The 23,194-nt window shown below is 44.4% G+C and overlaps 1 protein-coding gene across 4 annotated transcripts in view; it reads left to right on the top strand.

Moving 5' to 3' along the window:
- Positions 1-23,194, top strand: part of REV3L (REV3 like, DNA directed polymerase zeta catalytic subunit) — a 948,974-nt gene that overhangs the window by 786,167 nt on the left and 139,613 nt on the right. For all 4 annotated transcript variants that reach the window (XM_069234598.1, XM_069234599.1, XM_069234600.1 and 1 more), the window contains exons 26-27: positions 4,164-4,273; positions 5,067-5,181. In XM_069234598.1, the coding sequence (XP_069090699.1) occupies positions 4,164-4,273; positions 5,067-5,181 (225 nt within the window). The remainder of the gene's footprint in view (positions 1-4,163; positions 4,274-5,066; positions 5,182-23,194) is intronic.

Below are 23,194 nucleotides of genomic sequence, written 5' to 3' on the forward strand. Positions count from 1 at the left end.
TGATGGAAAACACCCCCTTAAATTCTGCTCAAACTGTCGCCATAAATTCGCCCAGCGCCACTCGCATGAAGTCTGCAACCTCTGCACGAGGATGAGGACTGCAAGGCCTGCGCTACATTCATACCAAAAGCACTCAGGATGCGTTGAAAGCAGAGAGACGAACACACGTAGCAATGCACAGCCAGAAACCGCAGGTGTCCCTGCAGGACCTAAGCCTATCCAACGACGATGAAGAGCAGGTTGGGGCGCAGAATCGACCCACAGGAGTTAGACAGAGAAATTTTCAAGGGGGATGCCAAGAAAAAAAACATGTGCCGAAGAAAGCGACGAAGGACGTCGAAGAACGACTTGAGAAAGTAAAGAGACCATTGAAAACCTCGGAGGACAACATCCCCAAGAAAACGTCACATGAGGCAGCCCTGACATCCAAGAAAATGATGATAAAGGGTCAGCCTTGAACAAAGGAGGCCCACGGGTCCCAGACCAGGAATACTGAGGAAGGCAGATTGGCGGAAAAGACAAAACCCGTAAAACCGTCAGGGGAAGAATTGTAGATGCCGAAAACGAGACCTTCGTCGACGCAGGACTTCGAAAAGGACTTTGATGTGGAGAAGAGGTGTCAACCAGAGGCAGAAATGGCGCTGCTCCTTCAACACAAGAAGGAGTTCAACAACGAGCTGAAACAATTCAGGCTCCCAGCTAAAACTTCAACAAGTACAGAAGTCAAAGAGGAAGGGGCTGCTCTAGAGGCGCCAGCAACCCCTGACCCCCACGAAGAGGATGCAGAGTAGGATTTCTACAACCCAGAAGAAGAAGAGGCAACAGGAAGCTTTGAGGACAAATGGAATAACCGGGGGGAAAAAGACAATTCTGGAGCCAGCCACTAGATGGCAAAATAATGCACAGCATGTGAATCCAGAAAACTCTTCAGGCTGCAAAACTACTCCTAATGGTAAGTAACCATTTAATTTATAGCATGTGCATCACAAGCGCTCCACAGTCCTGCCATTTGGTGTTGAGCCTGTACATTTGCAAGTTTTTTCTTGAAATGTTCCTTGACTCCTCCTTGAAGCCTACAGTGCACAGTACAAATACTCCAGCTCCAATTATTTTCTCTGCTATTGTGTTTGAACATTCATCCTGAACTCTAAGACAGTCTAGCAGCAGTCACTGTCTGTTTAAAGCTAGTTACTGAATTTTCCTGCTTCACCAGTGAGAGAAAAAAATCTTTTGGTGCTTCAAATTCGACCTGCACCAGTGGGATTCAGAAACCAGGTCATCGGAGAATGCCTGTTGGGAGTGTGGGTTATTACAAACACTTTGTTCCAGTTCTGCGCCTCAAAACAGTGACTTGCCAATAATCCCCCTGGTCAAGCAGTACCTTCAGAGGAGAGGAAATAACCTTAGACAAGTGGGTCCTTTGCATTATGCAGCAAACATACTGCTTGGAGTTCCACACCACCAGCGTTCCAATCACAGTATCCTGCAATCAATGAGGAACATCAGGAACTGCTTCAAGAGGAAGTACAAACACTTCTCAGCAAAGAGGCCATTGAAGTAGTTGCCACCCATCAGCAGGTCCATGGAGTGTACTTGTACTCGCTTCTTTCAAAGGATTGTACCCTTATGGCCTATGCTCGGCCCCAAGCCATTAAATTGTTATGTCCTGTCTGACCATTTTAAAATGACAGCTCTAGAGGTGCCGTCCCTAGCACAATCAGAGAGCCGTGTTCGTCCGGCACAAGCTAGGCCTTACAGACTACACCAAAAAATCACGTTTCTGCCCTCTGGAAATCCAGCCCTTCTTATGAGCAGTATTTATCTGAGGCAAGGCCTCTCTCAATCCAGAGAGAATGATTGAATTTTTCCAAGGGTTGCTAAATATTTTGTAGACATCATACCCTCTGACTGTGAAGAACGGTAATGAAATTGTTGGCAATTAAGTTGTCCATCATATCTGTAATGCTGCACATGCAGACAACAGAAGAATATAGTGTTTTATAGCCCAGAGTTTAGCTCAATCTCACCTAGTGAAACAAAATAAGTTTGTCACTGGACAGACAGTTTAGGGACCAGTTTTACGTGCCCATTACCAAAGTGAAACGGAGGACAAATCGACATTTCTTACCAAAAGTGGTTTCACATGAACCATACTATCAACTTGACAATTTTCTTCCCACACCCTGAGACTTTGGCAGAGAGGGAATTACATTAGATGTTAAGAGAGCTTTATGGTTTTACATTAATAGAACTAAATCCATTTGCAAGACCGCAACTGTTTGCTGCATTTACAAACCCCACATGGGAAGTCCAGTTTCCAAATTGGGTCTTGCAATATGGAAAATTAAATGCATGTTATGCTAAGGCAAAATAAACTTTGTGGAGCTTTCTTAGGGAACATAACCAAAGCAGATATATGTAAGGCTGCTATATGGTCATGATAGCACTTATTTACTTGGCAGTGATATGTGGATATTCAAACTCGGCAGGAGGCTCAAGTCGAGCAAACTGTACTTTAAACTTTGTTTTAAACATTTGCTACATCTGCTTGCAAGCCACCGGTTTATTGGGAGCATTTGATCTACAGCAGCACCAGCTAAATTAGAAATTGTTACTTACCTTTTAACTATCAGTTTGTAACTTGTAGTGCTGTAGATACACCTGCACCCTCACGGCTCCCTGAGTGCCAGCTTAAGCTCTAGGTTTTTTACTCACATTGTATAGTTACTGTCCAGTTTCATGTTACTGTACTTAACTACACTCACTCTTTGGAAGGGAAAAACGAAATCTGATCTGGAGTCTTTATCCCGGTGGATTGTATGCTCACAAGATGTCTTGAAACAAACTTCCTCAAAACAACTTGCAAATGTTTGTGCTATACACTATATGGCAGGAGTGTGCAGAGCATGTGAATTATCAGCACTACAAAGTAAACAACTCCAGAACAAGTTCCTTATGGTAGTCAACATGACTGCGAATATGAAAACATACTCAAAGCAGCAGTCACCCAAGTCAAAGTAATCTGAAGTAAGCACACACCATTAGTTAGGAAAATGATGTTTTTTGTGATGACGATAAAAATTCTAATTGTAAGAAGTACCTGAAAATGTTTTGACTCTCTTTTTTTTTTTTAATACATTTTTATGCAGTCTTTTTTAATTATCATGCAGACGTAGAATAACTGAGTGAAGTGTAAATAGATATCTTTTAGTTTTATGCAAAATGTTAGCAACTAAAATGTATTTCCCTTTCTTCATCTCAAGAATGGTTGTAGCATGTAAATGTTGCATATATGTATGTATATGTAATTATTGGAGGTTCATCCACAAAGCAGCGGTGGTCCTGTGCAAAGTTTCAGGCTTAACAAAAACATTGAGTCTGTTGTTTTAGTTTTCATCCTTTTCCCGAGTTTTTTTATTTTTAGAGAATAACCATAACAACAGATGCTTTATCTATAATAAGTGTGCTATGTCTAGAGAGAGAAAGCACAACACCATGCAGATCTCAATCTTGCTGGTTCTTTTAGTTTCTGAGTCTTGGTTTTCTTAGCTTATGCATGTTTAGTGAGGAGTCTTTTGTATTTGTGTTTCTCTACCACATTAATGTGCTGTCGCCTTTTGTACTTCTGAGCAGTGTGCTGTTCCTTTGAAATGTGCTCTTCAGCATTTCTGGCAAATGCCAGGTACTTGTTCTTTGAGGATGTTGAAGTGGATGGCACATTAATGAACTGTATCATAAAAAATATGTTACCCACATTAATTTGTCCTCTTTTGGAAAATACCAACTTTCGCAATGTTTCTTATCATAGTTTCCATGCTCAGCAACATAAAACTTTGTTTCAGGCCATTAAGTAAAATATAGTGCAACAAGCATAAGACAATAAGAGTTCACTGATATCCACTTTCACCAGTGGTACCTAACAGGTAGTTGCTTACCCAGTACTACAGTATCCAGTAGCCTTGTCTTAATGGTTCTTTCTTGGGTTATTCATCTCTACCAGGGAAATATACAACCAGTGTTGTCACAGGCTAGGAGAGAAAGGATAACAAATGTATACACTTCATTGTTCAGGTATCAGTAGCTTAAAATAAGTGCAATAATCCATATGGATGCGCCTATAAGAATGGTACACAGTTTGGTAAATGGACAATTCTTATTTCCAGATCGGTGACAGTATTGTCCACAAAGCTCGAGAGACACTGGAGCGAGCCATAAAATTGGTGAATGAAACAAAGAAGTGGGGTGCTCGAGTTGTGTATGGCGATACTGACAGGTATTAAAATTTAATCTTATTTAAATCAGTTTAAAAATCAAGGGCTCACAATATCTGTTTGTGTACTGGTAAAGATGACATTGGATATCGTTTAGGTTTCAGCTTTCTTTTCTAACCTGGCACAAATGCATCACTCATAGCTTCTGTCACCCAAAGACAGTAAATAGTTTTAACTTGTCTGTATGAAGGAACTTGTTGTGAGACCTGGCTTCCAGAAAATGTGATTCACTTATTCACTTGCTCAGGGAGGTGTGTAGACTGACAAGGAGGTTGAGGGACACATTTGTGCACTATATTAACATCCGTTTTGACCTGATATCAGGACTGGCAAAGGAAAAAATGGTAGACTTGCTTACTCTGTGCCTTGCTCAAAAGGTAAGACCAAACTTTCTCTATTAGCATTTGTAGGCAAACCACTCGTTAGACACATAGGAAGGGAAGTGAGCAACTGAGATAGAAGAATGGATAATGGTAAACTGCAAAATGTGTATTCATTCAAAATTCATTTAGAGATTGTTAGTTTATTTTGGACAATGGTTGTCCAGTGTAGTAATCAAGAAAAACAGGAACCACTGTGTAATTTGAATTTAAGATTAAAAGAGACATGAGCTTGTATTAGTGTTGAAACAGCTGTCTTTCATTGACAGAAAACAAATTAAAAGTTAAAAACATCTGCTAAGGTCCCAAGAAATGTACAGTAGTGCGTGAATTTCTTATTCTTACTTTTGCATTTCATTTATGCTTTGCTGCATTCAGTTATTTTATTTTTAACTCCTGCGTAATCTCTTTTCAGCATGTTTGTTCTGTTAAAAGGAGCTACCAAGGAACAGTCTTTTAAGATTGGTCAGGAGATCGCAGATGCTGTAACCTCTACAAACCCTAAACCTGTCAAACTCAAGTTTGAGAAGGTAAGGTAAAAACGAAATTTTCATAGTATATAAAATATAGTTATGCAGTGCAAAATGTAGGGCAGTCTCTGACATCACTATAATAACGTTTTTGCAGCATGAATCCTTTTCTAGATCCACATGTTGTGCATCAGTCTGCCATTTAGTGCCTGCGCTGCATTCGTGCCGAAGACCTAAAGGGCATTCTGAAAACTAAGACTTCAACATTACACTGTGGTCACCCAAAGACAAGAGGGATAACTGAAGGACATCGGCCTGTAGAGGGCTGACGACTAGAAGTCGAGGAAGCCGAAACCGCAAACTCCGGAGAGTTAGATACTGAAGCCTATGCAACAGACACCAATAGGAAATAGGCGGCAAATAAGCGGCGATGAAGACCGAAAAGAAAACTCTCAAGGTAATCAAGCCGCTGAAAGGTACGGAACCTAAACCCTTTGACAAAAAATTCAAAAAGGCAGCCTAGGCGCTGAAGCTAACGCCGACCGAAGGTCAAACGAAAACCAAAGAGGCTTACAGGATATCGATGCACGCAAGACCCATTAGAAACTCTTGACGATTCCATCCGGTGGAGAAGGAACGAAAGGAGGTACAAAAGACCCGTCAACGGCCAAGAAAAGACGTTCACCATTGAACAGAGGGTGTAGGAGGTCAAAAAGAAAAAGAGAAGGCTTGAGGCAGATATGTCAGCGCTTCTACAAAGAAAAAAGGACTCCTTAAGGTAGTTTTGAATCCCAACAAAACAGTCAATGACCTTTGAAGTCGAAAATTATCAGTCTGCCTTAGATGTTCCTGCAACACCTGAGCCACAGCAAAAAGAACCCGAGGAGGCAGAAGGGGCTGGAGGGTTTGACAAAGAGCGTAGAATTATCAGTAGGGTACATAAGAATCATGAAGTTGAAACATACAGTACGTTCATTATATTGTGGAGGTTTTCATATTCATTGCATGCAGCAGGTTCCCACCTACATTCTCATTAGCCATTGAGACAACTGGACCCAAATTTTCACCCCCCTTTTTCTACAGGCTTGACCTTTAAGTGTATACAAGCTAATCTCCAGTTAATACATGGAGAGTATTCAAGAAAGCCATTGATTATAAGTTGGAGGTTCAGGCTTTACAATCTGATGCGATACAGCTCTGCATCACTGCCATGGCCAAAAACACAAAACATTGAGACTGACCAGTACATACCTCTTCATCAATCCCTAATAATACAAGATGAGGTATTAGGCCTATTGTCTGGTGTGTTACCCCTTTCAAAAACGTTGTTATATCAGTTAAAAGCATTTCAAGCCTATTGCAGCTAACAAAACATATGGCATAAGTCTGCTCCTGTGCTGTTACACCATGGACAAGAGGCCCCAGTTAGCTTTCCCCATTTAGATATTCTAGCAGGGGTGTAATATTAATTAAATAATGTCTTGTACTGTTGAGCTTGTGGTCCACCTGACATTAATATAAGCTCAGCCATTTCCAAAGAAGCTTAAAAACAATGTTTACGAGTATCCAGTTTGTCGTCTCCAACTCTCTGTGTGCTTCCCCAGATCATCGTGCATAGAGCCCACTAGAGGCGGGTAGACATTTCTTATACTACAGTCTGCAGCATTCTCGAGTACCTCTATCACTGCGGTCTTCTCCCTGCATGAATCTTCCCTAGATAAAGTCAACAAAAAATCTCTAATCTGTAAAAACTTAAGGAAATCTTTGCTCTCAAGAGAAAACATGTCCTTTAATTCATTAAAAGATTTTATCTGTCTACCACGGTAAAAATCGCCTAATTTTCAAACACCATCCTGTGCCCTTTTATCTTAACATTTATCACTAAAAATCCTAGGAAGGAGTGGTGTGTTCCGAAAAAGAGTATAATGGCTGAGTCGATCGATTCCTAATCTGTGCTTGACGTGGCACCATACTTCAAATGCAGCCTATACTGTTTTAAATTTAACTTTTTAAAAGTAGCTTGGTTACACTATTCTCAAAAAGGCAGCATCTGCTACACTGCCCCAAATCATACTAAATATATATATGCTCAGCAATGCGGCCACACACCGCAACGCGCTCTGCAGTTGGTGCGTTATGCGAGAGCTGGCCGTGCTCTCAGTCAATATGAAATCCAAAATTTTATGGCAGCGCACACTGTTAAGGTTGATTAACTTGACTTCATTTATTTGTTAAGTGCAAAAGAGAAAGGAAACAACGCATTTCGACTAACCAGTCTTCTTCATAGTTACTGCACTATATTTGCACTTAACAAATTAATGAAGTCAAGTTAATCAACCTTAACAGTGTGCGCTGCCATAATATTTTGGATTTCACACACATATATATATGTGTTGGATGGCATGTGTAGCTGCAGATACACATGCTATGCATAGGTCCTACCATCTAGTGTTGGGCTCGGAGTGTTACAAGTTGTTTTTCTTCGAAGAAGTGTTTTCGATTCACGGGATCGAGTGACTCCTCCTCTTCGGCTCCTTTGCGCATGGGCATCAACTCCATCTTAGATTGTTTTCTTTCCGCCATCGGGTTCGGACGTGTTTCTTTTCGCTCCGGTAGTTTGAGTCGGAAAGTGCTACAAACTCTCTAATTCGTCGGTATTGTTTCTAATGCGTACCATCTATCATCAACACTTCAGTACCGGCGGATCCAGCTCCTTACTTGCCCTTCGGGGCACCTGCGCCCAACTCGGCCTGGTCGGGCCGACCAAAGCGTCGTCGAAGCCTCATGGACCGGACCCTGTTTCGTTTCTGCCCTCGGTGCCACGCCAAGTTCCCTTATACGGACCAACATCTTGTCTGTAACCTGTGTCTATCTCCAGACCACTGAGAGGATACTTGCGAGGCCTGCAGATCCTTACGCTCGAAGAAGACTCTAAGAGACCGAAGAGCACGAAGGTTGGAAATGACGTCGAGAAGCACCAAACGTCTCGACGTGGAAGAAGAAGAGATTATGCACACCGCAGTCTCCGTTCGGGGGTCCGACTCCGAGCAAGAGTCAGACAATGACAGACCAGTCACGGCAGGACAGCACGTGAGTACGCCTGCCCCTGTCCCATCCAAGCCCAAACAAAAGGCCGCGGGGACGCCACTGCCAGAAGGCCATGGCTCCGCCCTTAAAAGGACTTCCGGTGACCAAGCAACAACTTCAGCACTGAGAAAGGCCACGCCACCGAAGCCTTCGGACTCGAGCCGAAGCACAGGCTCCGAAATAGGCAAACACGACCCATCAAGTCGAAGCCTCGAAAATCCCTCTCGGAGCAGAGGCCAACATCTACTCCAGGCCTTTCGATGCCGAGGAGATAACCGACTTCGGAGCCGAAAAGACCCATATACACAGAGGAGCATGGACTTTCCAAACAACTTAAAGAAAGCCATAGATTTTCTGAGGAACCTACGCAAATGGAGGAATTTGATGAAAGGCAGGCCAGAATTCAGATTCATAAAGACACAGGCAAGATCCTAACTGCACCTCCTCTAAAAGCAAAGAGGAAGCTGGCCTTTCAAGGACAATTGGACACTGATCAGCCACCAGCTAAAGTGCCAAAACCCAAACAAAAATCTCCACCTCCTCAGTTCTCACCTCATCAGTCTCCTCATTCTCTTCACCTGACTGTCTCTCCACCTACTACCCCCACTGCACAGTCTCCAGTACACTCTGCAGATTCATGCCAAGATAATGTCAACCCATGGGACCTTTACGATGAACCCATTTCTGATAACAGTCCAGACTGCTATCTGTCACAACCATCACCCCCAGAGGATAGCACCTCATGCACTCAGGTTCTAGCTAGGGCAGCGTCATACCATAACGTATCCATGCACACAGAACCTCTTGAGGATGAATTTCTCTTTAATAGGTTATCCTCCACTCACACTACGTACCAGTCTCTACCCATGTTTCTGGCATGTTAAAACATGCACATCAGATTGTTCAGGAACCAGTTAAGGCAAGAGTCATCACTCCTAGGGTAAAAAAGAAATATAAGCTGCCTCCTTTTGACCCAGCTTTCATTACCCCGCAGCTACCTCCAGATTCCGTAGTTGTCCGCGCAGCAAGGAAAAGGGCTAACTCCCAGTCGTCTGGTGATGCACCGCCACCAGATAAAGAAAGCAGGAAATTCGATGCTGCTGGTAAAAGAGTAGCATCACAAGCAGCTAATCAATGGAGAATAGCCAACTCCCAAGCACTACTGGTTAAGTACGATAGGGCCCACTGGGACAAGATGAAAGATATCATCCAGCATCTCCCCAAGGATCAACAAAAAAGAGCCCCGAAAATAGTCGAGGAAGGGCAGGCTATTACAAATAATCAAATTGGGTCAGCTCTAGACTCTGCAGACACAGCAGCAAGAACAATCCATACTGCTGTCACCATTAGAAGACACACATGGCTTTGGTCGTCAAGGTTTAAACCAGAAATCCAGTAGGCTGTCCTTAACATGCCATTTAATGAAAAACAGCTTTTTGGCACTCAGGTTGATACAGCCATTGAAAAAATGAAAAAGGACTCTGACACTGCAAAAGCCATGGGTGCTCTTTATTCTACACAGTACAGAGGCTCATTTTGAAAGCCTCAATACAGGGGAGGTTTTAGAGCCCAAACATCTGAGGCATCCACCTCACAATCAAAACCGTCTTACCAGCCTCAGTACCAAACAGGTGGGTTTCGAGGAACCTACAGGGGCCAATTCCCCAGAGGTAGGGGAAAATATCAGCCATCAAAGCAAAACTCACACACAAAACAGTGACTTGCTCCACATCTTCCCTCATCACACTTCCCCTGTGGGAGGAAGACTGCAAAAGTTCCACACACACTGGTTACCCATCACAACAGACAATTGGGTCTTATCCAATATCCACCATGGTTACTGCATAGAATTCACACAAATTCCTCCAGATATACCTCCAAAACCACACAAACTCTCCTCCCAACACATTTCAATGTTGCAAACAGAGGTATAGTCACTATTACTCAAACAAGCTATAGAGCTTGTACCACATCATCAAATAGGAACAGGGGTTTACTCCCTGTATTTCCTTATTCCCAAAAAAGATGGAACATTGAGACCAATACTAGATCTCAGAACCCTCAATCATTACATCCTATCAGAACACTTTCACATGGTAACACTACAGGATGTAGTCCCACTGTTACAACAACAAGATTTTATGGCAATATTGGATTTCAAAGATGCGTATTTTCACATACCCATTCATCCAGCACACAGAAAATATCTCAGGTTTGTAATACAAGGAAAACATTACCAGTTCAAGGTGTTAACTTTCGGGATACCAACAGCTCCCAGAGTTTTTACAAAATGCCTTGCCGTAGTCGCAGCCTACATAAGAAGGCAACACATCCATGTCTTCATATATCTCGATGACTGGCTAATAAAATCCAACAGCCAGACACAGTGTCAACACTATACACATTATGTAATACAGACCCTAAACACGCTATGGTTCTCAATAAACTACTAAAAATCTCACTTACAACCAGCACAAGTTCAACTGTATTTAGGAGCCACATTAAATACCCAAACAGCACTTGCAAGCCCAAGTCCACAAAGGGTACAATCATTCCACAATATATTACCACAAATTCAGCCAAACCAGCAGTACATAGTCAAGTTTGTCATTAAACTGTTGGGCATGATGGCATCATGCATCGCCGTTGTCCCGAATGCAAGACTAAACATGCGGCCCTTACAACAGTGCCTTGCAAAACAATGTTCACAGGCACATGGTCAACTTCAAGATCTAGTGTTGATAGACCGCCAAACACACATCTCGCTTCAGTGGTGGAATTCCACAAATTTAAACAAAGGGCGGCCATTTCAAGACCCTGTGCCTCAAGCCACACTTAAAACAGATGCATCAATAATTGGATGGGGAGCACACCTCAACAGTGACAACATTCAAGGACAATGGGACAACAAACACATACAACTTCACATAAACCACTTAGAATTGCTAGCCGTATTTCTAGCACTCAAAGCCTTTCAACCTCTTCTCGTTCACAAACACATTCTCATCAAAACAGACAACATGACTACAATGTACCACCTAAACAAACAAAGAGGGACCCACTCATCACAACTATGCCTTCTAGCACAAAAGATTTGGCATTGGGCAATACACAACAACATTCACCTTGTAGCACAATACATTCCAGGGATACACAATCAATTAGCAGATGTTCTTAGCCGGGATCATCAACAAACACACGAGTGGGAAATTCACCCCCAAGTACTTCACAAATACTTTCATCAGTGGGGAACACCAGACATAGATCTATTCGCCACCAGCGAAAATGCAAAATGCCAAAACTTTGCATCCAGGTTCCCACACCCTCTATCCAAGAACAATGCTCTATGGATCAACTAGTCAGGGATATTTGCTTACGCTTTTCCCCCTCTCCCACTCATTCCATTTCTGGTCAACAAACTGCGTCAAAACAAACTCATACTTACAGCTCCAACGTGGGCACGTCAACCATGGTACACAACATTGTTAAACCTATCACTAGTACCACACATCAAACTGCCAAACAGACCAGATCTGTTGACACAAAACAAACAACTAATCAGGCATCCAAATCCAGCAATACTCAATCTAGCAATTTGGCTCCTGAAGGCTTAGAGTTTGGATATCTACATCTTCCACCAGAATGTATGGAAGTAATTAAACAAGCAAGAAAGCCCACTACTAGACAGTGCTATGCAAACAAATGGAAAAAGTTTGTCTTTTACTGTCAATCCAAACAAATTACACCTCTTTCCGCATCAATACAAGACATTGTAGGTTATTTACTTCATCTACAAAAAGCAAATTTAGCTTTTTCATCCATCAAAATACATCTGACAGCTATTTCAGCGTATTTACAAGATATACAACACAAATCTCTATTTAGAGTCCCTGTTATCAGAGCCTTCATGGAAGGGCTAAAATGTATCATACCACCAAGAACACCTCCAGTGCCTTCATGGAATCTCAATATTGTACTCACACGGCTCATGGGTCCACCGTTTGAACCCATGCATTCGTCTCAGATTCAATATCTAATGTGGAAAGTAGCATTCCTCGTTGCGATCACTTCGTTACGAAGAGTTAGTGAAATACAAGCATTCACTATTGAACAACCCTTTATACAAGTACACAAACATAAAGAAGTACTTTGCACAAACCCAAAATTCCTACCTAAAGTCATCTCGCCGTTTCATATCAGTCAAACAGTGGTACTTCCAGTCTTCTTCCCACAGCCAGACTCAGTAGCAGAAAGAGCGCTGCATACATTAGACATTAAAAGAGCCTTAATGTATTACATTGACAGCACAAAATCATTTAGGAAAACTAAACAGTTATTTGTGGCATTCCAAGAACCACATACTGGAAATCCAATCTCAAAACAAGGACTAGCTAGATGGATAGTAAAATGCATCCAAACGTTGTACCCCAAAGCCAAAAGACAGCTATTAGTAACACCAAAAGCACATTCCACGAGAAAAAAAGTGCAACAATGGCCTTTTTAGGAAATATACCAATGACGGAGATTTGTAAAGCAGCCACTTGGTCAACACCCCATACATTTACTAAGCATTACTGTGTAGATGTGTTAGCTGCACAACAAGCCACAGTAGGACAGGCTGTACTAAGAACACTATTTCAAACAACTTCAACTCCTACAGGCTGACATCCGCTTATGGGAGGAAAACTGCTTTGTAGTCTATGCATAGCATGTGTATCTGCAGCTACACATGCCATCGAACGGAAAATGTCACTTACCCAGTGTACATCTGTTCGTGGCATGTTCCGCTGCAGATTCACATGCGCCCACCCGCCTCCCGGGGAGCCTGTAGCCGTTTAAGTTACAACAAACATTTGTATATATATATATATATATATATTTCAATTCCATTTACATGGACATCTCTTTTCTTTATACTCTATCACTTCTGCCTTACTCTCTGCAGGAAAACAATCTAAGATGGAGTAGATGCCCATGCGCAATGAAGCCGAAGAGGAGGAGTCACTCAATCCTGTGACTCACTCCGAGCCCAACACTAGATAGCAGGACCCATGCATAGCATGTGAATCTGCTGCGGAACATGCCACGAACAGGTGTACACTGGGTAAGTGATATTGTCCATATATATATATATTTCCCCTGGTGATTTGCTAGAATCATCGGGTATTATTAGTGGTTGAATTTATTGCAAAGCAGCAGCCCAATAATATAATCTGAAGTTAGGGACTGCCCATCCTCCCCTTGTCCTTGTTAATACCAAAGCTCGACGAGGTCTAGAAAAAGCAGCGTGCTATCTCTTCCATAAGTTTAAAGCAATTCTTCCCAAATTCCAACGGAATGTTCCTAAAGAGAAATAAAACCCTGGGAAGGAAGACCATTTTAATGACACTACACCGCCCTACTATCGAAAGATGCAGGTTGTTCATGCGGTATAGTTCTCTTTTAGTCTTAAGTAACACTGGAGCAAGATTATTGTCTACAAAGTCGTCTAGGTTGGCTGTCAGTATGACCCCTAGATATTTCACTTGGGCAGCCTTTCTTTCATCCTCCAGACTTACCCATTCATTAATCATTATCTGACACTTAGCATTATTTAACGGATAGCCTGACACCACGCCAAATTTTGATGTTTCTGTCTCTATTGCTATTAGTGTTGTCCTTGGGTCTGGTGAACTATAGCAATATCATCTGCATATGCCAACGTTTTAACGCTCCCCCAGTCAATTCCATTGGAACAATTAACTTATTATATAACAGCATTCTTATGAGTGGGTCGATGTAAAGTGCAAAAAGCAGAGGTGAACAAGGACACTAAGGTCTATATTGTTCTTAAAGAGCACCACCCATAAATATGCCCAATTCACCCAATCAAAAGCTTTCTTAGCGTCCAGTAAAATCATCGACCTAGGAGCCCTTGCAACCTGTGTTGCATCCAGGATAGCTATCACCCACCTGACGTGATCAGTGGTCCCCCTCCCGGGGATGAAACCGTGCTGCCAAAGAGAAACCAGCTTACTAATCACCATGCTTATTCTGGTGGCAAGGACTTTCACATAGAGTTTAGCATCCCCATTAATTAAGGCGATAGGATGGCAGGAGCACTCACAATAGATGTTTTTTTTATTTTTTTATTTTTATTTTTTTAAACGATTATATTCGCTGCCAGCCATGGTGCAGGGGCTTGTGTTCCGTCTTGCACCGACTTGAATAATGTGAGAAGCTCGTCACTTAGTTCCAAATAAAATACTTAAAAAAACCTCTATGGGTATCTTATCTGGACCTGGGGACAACTTCCCTTCGAGCTCTTCACAACCAGTCTCAGTAAAAGCACTCCTGAAATCTATGAAGTACAACTGGAGGAATAAAAGGGAGTTTCTTGTTTCCTCCTAGAACCATTAATGCCAGCCAACAAGGGAAACCTGTATTTACCAATGTTGCCTAGCATACTGGACCAGGGAACGGGGGCGTTTCCAGAACCTGCCACTGCAAAGACAGTAATGCCAAGACGCTAAGTACATACAGGAGAAGACACCGGCAGACTCAATAATTGTCAGCACAGTAAGAAGGCATAACAACTCCCTCACCTCTGCGGGACCACCACCTGAAAAAGCGAGCAAGAGGCTAGACATTGTGGAGAGGCAAATGGAGAGGGAGGTGGCAACACAGTGGCGAATTGCAAACTCAAATGCACTATTAATCAGGTACGGCCACCAACAATGGGACGAGATGAAGTCCCTTGTGCAATACCTCCCAGAAGAGTACAAGAAGAGGGCCAAAGCAGTCATGCTGGAGGGGCGAAATATAGCTAGTATATGTGACTAAAGTGAGCCTTGGATGCAACAGATACTGCAAGTAGACAGATGTGCACCAGCACTACACTGAGAAGGCATGCCTGGTTAAGAGTGTCAGGTTTTAAGCCAGAGGTGCACAGCCGATCAATCTTTAGAACAGATAGAGGAGGACAATGAAACGACCAAGACTATGGGAGCCCTACAATTCAGAGTCTCGTTCAGAAGAGGAAGAAACACAACGCGAAGGCCCAGAGGCAGAAAGTACCTTTCACACCCGGCCAACAGCAGACATAAGGCAGTTCCCATCTAGCCATGCACCAGTCAACGTATCAGCAGTGGCTATACCCTAACAGGCAGCCCTTTTGGGCATGAGGAGGGGGAAGATGACAAACCCCGAGGGGGAGGAAAGGCAAACAGGTGTCTTGGCCAACAAACCAGACCTCCACTTAACTGTGGGAGGCAGAATACAACTCTTCCTGAGAGAGTTGGAAAAAATAACATCAGACAAATGGATTTTAAATGTGATACATCACAGATAATGATAGAGCTAGCCAAAGAACCACCTCAAATACTCCAGAAACCGAGAACATTTTGAGGTTGGGAAATAATACAATTAAGATAGGAGGTGAAAGAGCTCTTACAAATGAAAGCTATCAAAAGTGTACCAACAAGGAAAAGAAACAAGGGAAATTACTCTCCTTATTTCCTGGTTCCAAAACAGGGCCTAACCCTGAGGCGAATCCTAGACCTCAGATTACTAAACAAATTCATTCATACACACCATTTCAAGATGACAACACTCCAAGGAGTCATCCCACTTCTAAGCCGAAACTGCATGGCTGCCCTAGATCTCAAGGATGCCTACCTTTATAGTATCTGTGAATCAAACTAGACAGAGTACACTACCAATTCACTGTGCTACCATTCAGCATATAATCAGCACTACGTGTCTTTACAAAGTGCCTTGCTGCAGACGCAGCCTACCTAAGAAGGAAAGGAATACATGTATTCTTATACCTAAAGACTGGCTAGTAAAGGCAAAACAGAAATGCCAAAAAGACATTCAAACAGTGATCACAACTTTGGAATGGTTGGATTTCTCCATAAGCCACAAGAAATCATTGCCACAACCGAAACAGGAAAAGATGTTCCTGGGAGTGACCTAAACTCAAGCACAGCATAAGCATACCATGTCTCAAAGAGAATAACGGCGATAGAAGAACAAGGTCATCTATACCAGAAGGGGCAGTCTCTGACAGTGAGGACAGCCATGAAGCTAATGGGCATGATGACTTCATGCATACCGTTCATAACACATGCAAGAATGCACATGCAGCCTTTCCAAGAATAGATCTGAAACAAATGGTCACAAGCCACCAGGAGTTGGTAGGATCTAGTGGTTGTCACAGCAAGGATACAAAAGGAAGCACAATGGTAGAAATCAAGACAGGTGACCTTAGGAAGACCATTAAGTACACCAACTCCAATAGTGACCATCACAACAGATGCATTCCACAAGGGTTAGGGAGCACACAGAGGGAACTTGAAAGTACAGGGACAATGGAACAACATGGATGCGCTGAAATACATAAATGTCATGGACATAAATACAATGTTTCTGGCCCTGAAAGCATTCCTAGCACACATCACAGGGAGAACCGTGTGAATACAAACAAACAACACAGCAACCATGTTTTACCTGAACAAACTGGGAGGCACAGAATCGTACACCTTGAGCAAACTAGCACAAGAGATATGGCAATGTTCAATTTTAAGGAAGGCCTCTGTCTACACCATCCACCTACCAGGGAAGAAAAGCACCGAAGCGGACAGACTAAGCAGACAAGATGGCAGCTGACATAAATGGAAGCTGAAACAAGGAACACTGGAGAGGATATTCAAGGCCAGGGAAGGCCAACAATAAATCTGTTCGCAACAACAGAAAACACAAAATGCCAACACTTCGCCTCCAGGTTTCAACACCATCAGTCAAAGGAAATGCCCTGTCGCTAAACTGATCAGGGTGATTTTCTTGCGCTTTATCACCAATTACCTTTAAAAAAAAAAAAAAAAAATTATTAATATTTTGCCATTTACAGGTTGTGTTCTACTATACATGCTCATTCTTCAATGTTATTTTACATTTAAGCATCATTACTCTTTTTTCTGTTTAAGGTCTACTTGTGTTGTTTGTTTCCAGGGTTATTCGCATACTTTATTATCTTTTGTTTGCTGTTAATCTGTGCTTTGCCCCTTGTTTCGGTTCAGTTGGTTCCTTGCTTTTATCCTGTCGGTTTAAACTTAACATAAATATAAACATAATATAAACTTAAACACTGTGGTGCTTTTATTCCCAATTGTCTTTTTATGTGGAGGCCGTATTGGAGTATTGTCCTATCCCGTCTTGCCCTTATTCGTTTTTTTACTCTTTCTATTTTATATGTTGGTTCAACTACTGTCATCTCGCTGTTTCATGATTCCTCCCCTCTCCTCCTTTCTGATTTGAGGTCCACTCCCTGCCTCTGGGAGTTTTATTTCCCATCGCACTCCCTCTATTATGTAAAGGGCTCTTCTGGTGTGTGTTTCTCTGCTCCGCCTGAGTGTACTAACCCGAGTCGCCTGTGTCATTGCCTTTTTCCATTACTACTCGTCTCCATTTTGATAATATCTCTTCCCAAGTCGTGGCTATTAGTATTTGGCTTATCCCTCTTGCTTCCTCACACTTCAGGATCTGTAATTCAGCTCCTGCCCACCTCTCTACATCTCGTCTCCACTCGGTCAAAGCCGGGCCCTTAGTGGGTTTCCATCCCATCGCTATTAGTCGTCTATATAGTGCTAATGTAGTATCTATGTAGCGCTCCTGCACCTTCCCAATTGTAAGTCCGTTTCAGGCCTACTAGGCATGTTGCTGGGGTTTGTTATTGGGCTTCCCATCAGCTTCTCCAAATCACTCATCACCATCCCCCAACCAACTTGGATTTCTGGGCAGTGCCAGATCATGTGATCAAGGTCGGCGCCCACAACACCACATCTGGGGCATCCCGCAGGAGTACCTCCATATATGCGGGTTAAGCTCTGCGGAGTCAGGTATGTCCTGTGAATATAGTTATACTGGTTGTATCTCAAACGAGTATTTCTCGAGACTTTCTTTGGGTATGCCAGTATTTTCTTCCACTCCGTGTCTGATAGTTCTCTTTCGAGGGTTCTTTCCCATCTATCTCTCAGTGGTCTCAATTGGTCTAGTGTGTCCTCTATTTGTGTTTTATATAATTTGGTGATTGGTTGCTAATCTGCCCCCATTGTCAATAGTTGGTGTTAAACACGATGTGTAGTAGGTTCCGCATTGAAAGTTTCCCAGCGTTCCTGTACAATGTGGGTTAGTCTCTGGTGCACAAGGAACTGTCCTCTGGGGACCCCCTTTTTGTCTACTAACTCAATAAATGGGCTCAATACCCCCTCCCTGAATAGATCTCCTATTGTCTCTACTCCCGCCCTCGTCCAAGGCCCTAGGTCTGTGTCCATCTTTTTCCCATCCATCGATTCTACCTTCAACATGCTTAGTGGTAATTCTGGGGAGTAGGGTTTACCTATTCCTACCCTCTTTAAACATCTCTTCCAGCACTGTAGTGCCACTTTCATCAATGTGCTCTTTTCTTGTGATCTTCCGTCCCACCATTTCTGATATGATCTCTTCTGTGCTTAGTTCTTTGCACACCGTGTGTCTATCTAGGGTGCCCTCACCTGCAATCCATCTGGCAGTCCATTGTAAATGGCAAGATAAGTAGTATAGTTCGAAGTCGGGAACTCCTAGTCCTCCCTCAGTGGTTGGCCTGCATAATGTTGATAGTGCCGTGCGACACCGGCCTCCATCCCACACTAGCTCCCTGAGTAGTGAGTTTAGTTCCCCAAACCATGACGCTGGGATCAGTATCGGTAAATTAGTGAAGTAATAAAGGAGGCGAGGTAACATGACCATTTTGGTTAGTGCTATTCTGGCCATTATGGAGAGTTTCAGGGTTCTCCAGAAACCCACGGATGCTATTAGTGAGCCAAGTGCCTTGCCAAGGTTACCCTCCCGCAGGTCCCCCGGGTCATGGTACACCTGAATTCCCAAGTACTTGAATGTGGCAGGGGCCCATACCAATGCATCCGGGAATGCAGATGGTTGGGCGCAACCCCTCGCCATCGGGAAAACGTATGTTTTGCCTCTACTAAGTTTTAGTCCTGATAGGTCTCTGAACTGATCCAGAGCCTGCAAGGCCCAGTGAAGTCCATTGTCCCCGTCATTGAGGTAGATTAAAATATCGTCGGCATACAGTGAGATGTTGTGCTCAGTTCCTCCACATCTCACTCCTTTGCCCTTGCCTTCCATTCGAATGTAGGCAGCCAGGGGTACGATAGCTAAGGCAAACAATAATGGCGACAATGGGCATCCCTGTCTGGTGCCCCTATGTATGGTATAGGGTGTTGAGATAATTTTCCCTGTCTTAACTCTCGCTTGTGGGGCTGTGTAGAGTAGGTCCACCCATTTTACCCAACTGTCTCCCATGCCCATCTTTAGCATTACCACTCTCAGGTAATCCCAGCGAACCGAATCAAAAGCTTTCTCAAAGTCTATGGCCAGTAACATCCCCTTTGGCAGTCTCACAGCTCCTGGCATCTGTAAGATGGCAAAGAGCCGTTGGAGATTGAGAGATGTGTTGTGGTTCGGTACAAACCCATTTTGATCTGCATGTACAAGGGCGGGTATGTGCTGCAGTAAACGGTTAGCCATAATTTTGCTGAGGATTTTAGTCGTTATTTAGCATCGAGAGTGGCCTAACGTTGGTGACTGATGCCTCGCCTGTTTTCGTTTTGGGTAGAGGGATCACTACCGCTTCCCTGAGTGTGTCTGGGAGATGGCCTCGTTGTAGTGCCTCTGCATACAGGTCCACCAGCTGTGGGGCCAATAGCTTGGAGTGTTTCTTATAAAAGTCCATTGGCAGCCCATCAGTCCCTGGTGTTTTCCCCGGGGCCAGCTGCGTGATGGCCTCAAGTACCTCCTCCTTCGTCACTGGACCCCCCAACTCTTCACCTTCTCCATTGACTAGGGTCGGCAATGGGAGTGGACGTAAGAATTCCTTTAGTCTGTCTTCCTCTAATTTGTCCGGTTCCCTATATAGGTGAGTATAGTACTCTTTAAAGGCCTCGTTAATAGGACCGGGTCTGAATCTATGGGTCCCTCTCATATCACGTACACTTACTATGGGTGTTCCCTCTCCTGGTTTCACCAGCCATGCCAGCATCCTGCCCGACCTACCCTCCTCGGCTTGTACTGTGGCTAAATGTCTCTGGAAGCAGTGGCAGCGGAGCTGTTCTTCCGCACGCGAGTGGGATTTCATCACCTGTTCATATTCCTCCTTTTCTTGCGCATTCTTATGTCCCTTTTTTTTCCCATCTATGTATGACCTCCTCGAGCTTAATTACTTCTCGTTCTAGCTTTCGCTTAATCCCGACCGTCTGCCCAATGCTATAACCCCTCGTCTCCACTTTTAGTGCTTCCCATTCCATGTACCTGGAGTACGTTGACCCTTTGTTTATGCCAATTTGGTCTGTTAGGTGAGACCAGAGAGTCTCTCTGAATGCCTGATCTTCCAATGCTGTTGGTGAAAGCCTCCACAGCGGTATGGGGGGCCTATCTTCATCTACTCTCCATTTTACCAGTAGCGGATTATGGTCTGATATGGTTCGGCCCAGGTACTCCGTATATAACATACCTCTAGCTATCCCGGGAGTGCACACCACCCTGTCGATTCTAGTGTGTAACTGGTGTAGTGCAGAATAAAAGGAGTAATCCTTATCGTTTGGGTGTTGTTCTCGCCAGATGTCTACCATTCCCCATGCCTTCACCCATTCTCTTACTTTCTTGGCTGTTTTGTGTGTCGCTGCTCCCTGTAGTGGGGGTGAGGAGAGGTCCAAGTCTACGTCCATGACACTATTGAAGTCTCCCCCTGTTAGTAATTCCCCATGTTGTTGACGAGTGATGCGCCTCGAAAGACGCTGCAAAAAAGGCGCCTGATCTTGGTTGGGGGCATAAACACTTCCCAACACTATTGGGGCCCCATGTAGCCTTCCCTCTACTACTACAAACCTGCCCTTCTGGTCTACTTCTATGGACCTCGCCTCAAATGGTACTCCGGCACGGATCCAAATTAGTGCACCCCTGGAGTAAGATGAGTACCCGGTGGCAAACACCTGCCCTCGCCATCTGCGTTTCAGTTTTTCTACCTCGTTCATTGTCAGGTTGGTTTCTTGAAGCATTGCCACGTGTATGCCTCTCCATTTCAAGTGGGCCAATACTTTATGCCTTTTTACAGGTGAGCCCATACACCTCACATTCCATGTTAAAAGGCTATAATCTGCCATCTGGGTATGTTTTGTGGAGGATGCTGGTCCCACTCCCTCCTATTGATCTCTCTTCTGCTTTGTATACTCCAACGACCCACATATTTATGACCTTTTTCACTTATGCACCTACTAGTTCCAAACTTACATAACCCCAGCTCCCCTACCCCAGGGCCCCTCCCTAACTGTAGGGTGCCCAGAAAGAACGTGCAAACGAGCAACGTGGTCCAACAACTACATCTAGTCCTCGCCATTCTGCTAAATGGGCGAGAAGCCTGTCAGGGGGTTAGTACAGAGTCCTTTGTGGCCTTTCTCCTGGTCAGCGTGCCCCACTTTGGTGTCCAGCAGCGCCCCGATCACCCCAGTTCATCCGCCGTCTGCGGCGTCAATTTCGGTTGATTCTCCGAACCACAAGAGCTCTCTACTGATGATGCCACTGTGCCGTCTGAGTCATTGTCTATGTTTCTCCTCGGTGAGGCTTCTTTGCTCATTGAAGCCGCTGCCCTTAGGGCTTCCTTTTTACTCAGTTTTTTCTGGGTCTGTGATGGGCCGGCCCTTGTGCGGGATCTGCGTCGCTTCCTCCTCCTCCCCCCGATCATGGGGGCGATCATGGCCTGGACCTTCATCCCGCTTTCGGGCACCCCCCCGGTCCTCCAATCATTCCCAAGCTTCCTCTGGGTTAGGAAAAACCGTGGCCTTGCCCTCGGCCATCATCTTCAGTCTGGCCGGGAAGAGGAGTGAGTACTAGATTCCCTCTTCTCTCAACGCTCTCTTTACTGCCATAAAGGAGGCTCTCCTCGTTTGAACCTCAAAGGTGAAATCTGGGAAGAGGGTCACTTCTACATTGCCTACTCTATAAGGGCCTGTCTCCCTGGCCCTCTGGAGCAGGATGTCCCTGTCTCTGTAATGGAGCAGGCGTGCTATCACCACCCTGGGCGGTCTACCAGGTACCGGTGGTCTCGCGGGGACTCGGTGCGCTCTCTCCAGCGCGAAGAAAGGCGTTAGCCGGTCCAGAGCTACTGTCTCCTGCATCCACTTCTCGAGGTATGTCACCATATTTGTGCCCTCAGATCCCTCCGGCAGCCCCACTACTCGCACATTGTTCCTTCGGCTTCGCCCCTCTGCATCTTCTGCTCTCTGCTCCAGCCTTTTTATTCTTTCCGTTAAGTGCAGTACAGTGGTTTCCAAATCCTTTTGTCTCTGGGTTATATCTATCAGGGTCATTTCTTTGTCTTTGACCCTGTCTGCTAACTTTTGGTGGTCCGCCCAGAGGAGACCCACTTCCACTTCAACCTGATTGATGTCGCGTTGCAATGTGGTTTTTGTGTCATCTATCGCTCCTAGGATTTTGTCCAATTTTTCCTGCATCGTAGATTGTGCTGGCCCTTGCCTGTCTCCACCTTTGTTGCCATCAAGTGCTGGGCGATCCATTCTTTTCCCTCCTCGGCGGCTTTTTGATGTCATCAGCCCTGTTTAGGTCAGGCCCCAGGTCACTGCCTCAACCAGCTGCGACTGCTCGGGTGTCACTTATTTTCCTCCGTTTCCGTGGACTTGCGCTGCTATCTGTGTTAACTCTCCGGTACTCCGATTGGGCGCTGCCCTCCTCGCCCGGATTATTTGTGTGTGTAGTGCCACTCCCCAATGCGCGATATGAGACCCAGGGTCGTCTGCTCACTGTCGTGCCCCCGCTCGCCCGGCTCTTCCTCTTGAGGGGCAGGCGCCAGCCGGCTTCTCCCGCGCGGGCCGATCCGTGATTGTCACTCTGCTCTCTCGGCCGAAGGGGGTCAAGCACCGAGGGCCACCTCCCTTCT

The sequence above is a fragment of the Pleurodeles waltl genome, chromosome 5 (assembly GCF_031143425.1).
Source record: "Pleurodeles waltl isolate 20211129_DDA chromosome 5, aPleWal1.hap1.20221129, whole genome shotgun sequence".
Classification (NCBI taxonomy): domain Eukaryota; kingdom Metazoa; phylum Chordata; class Amphibia; order Caudata; family Salamandridae; genus Pleurodeles; species Pleurodeles waltl.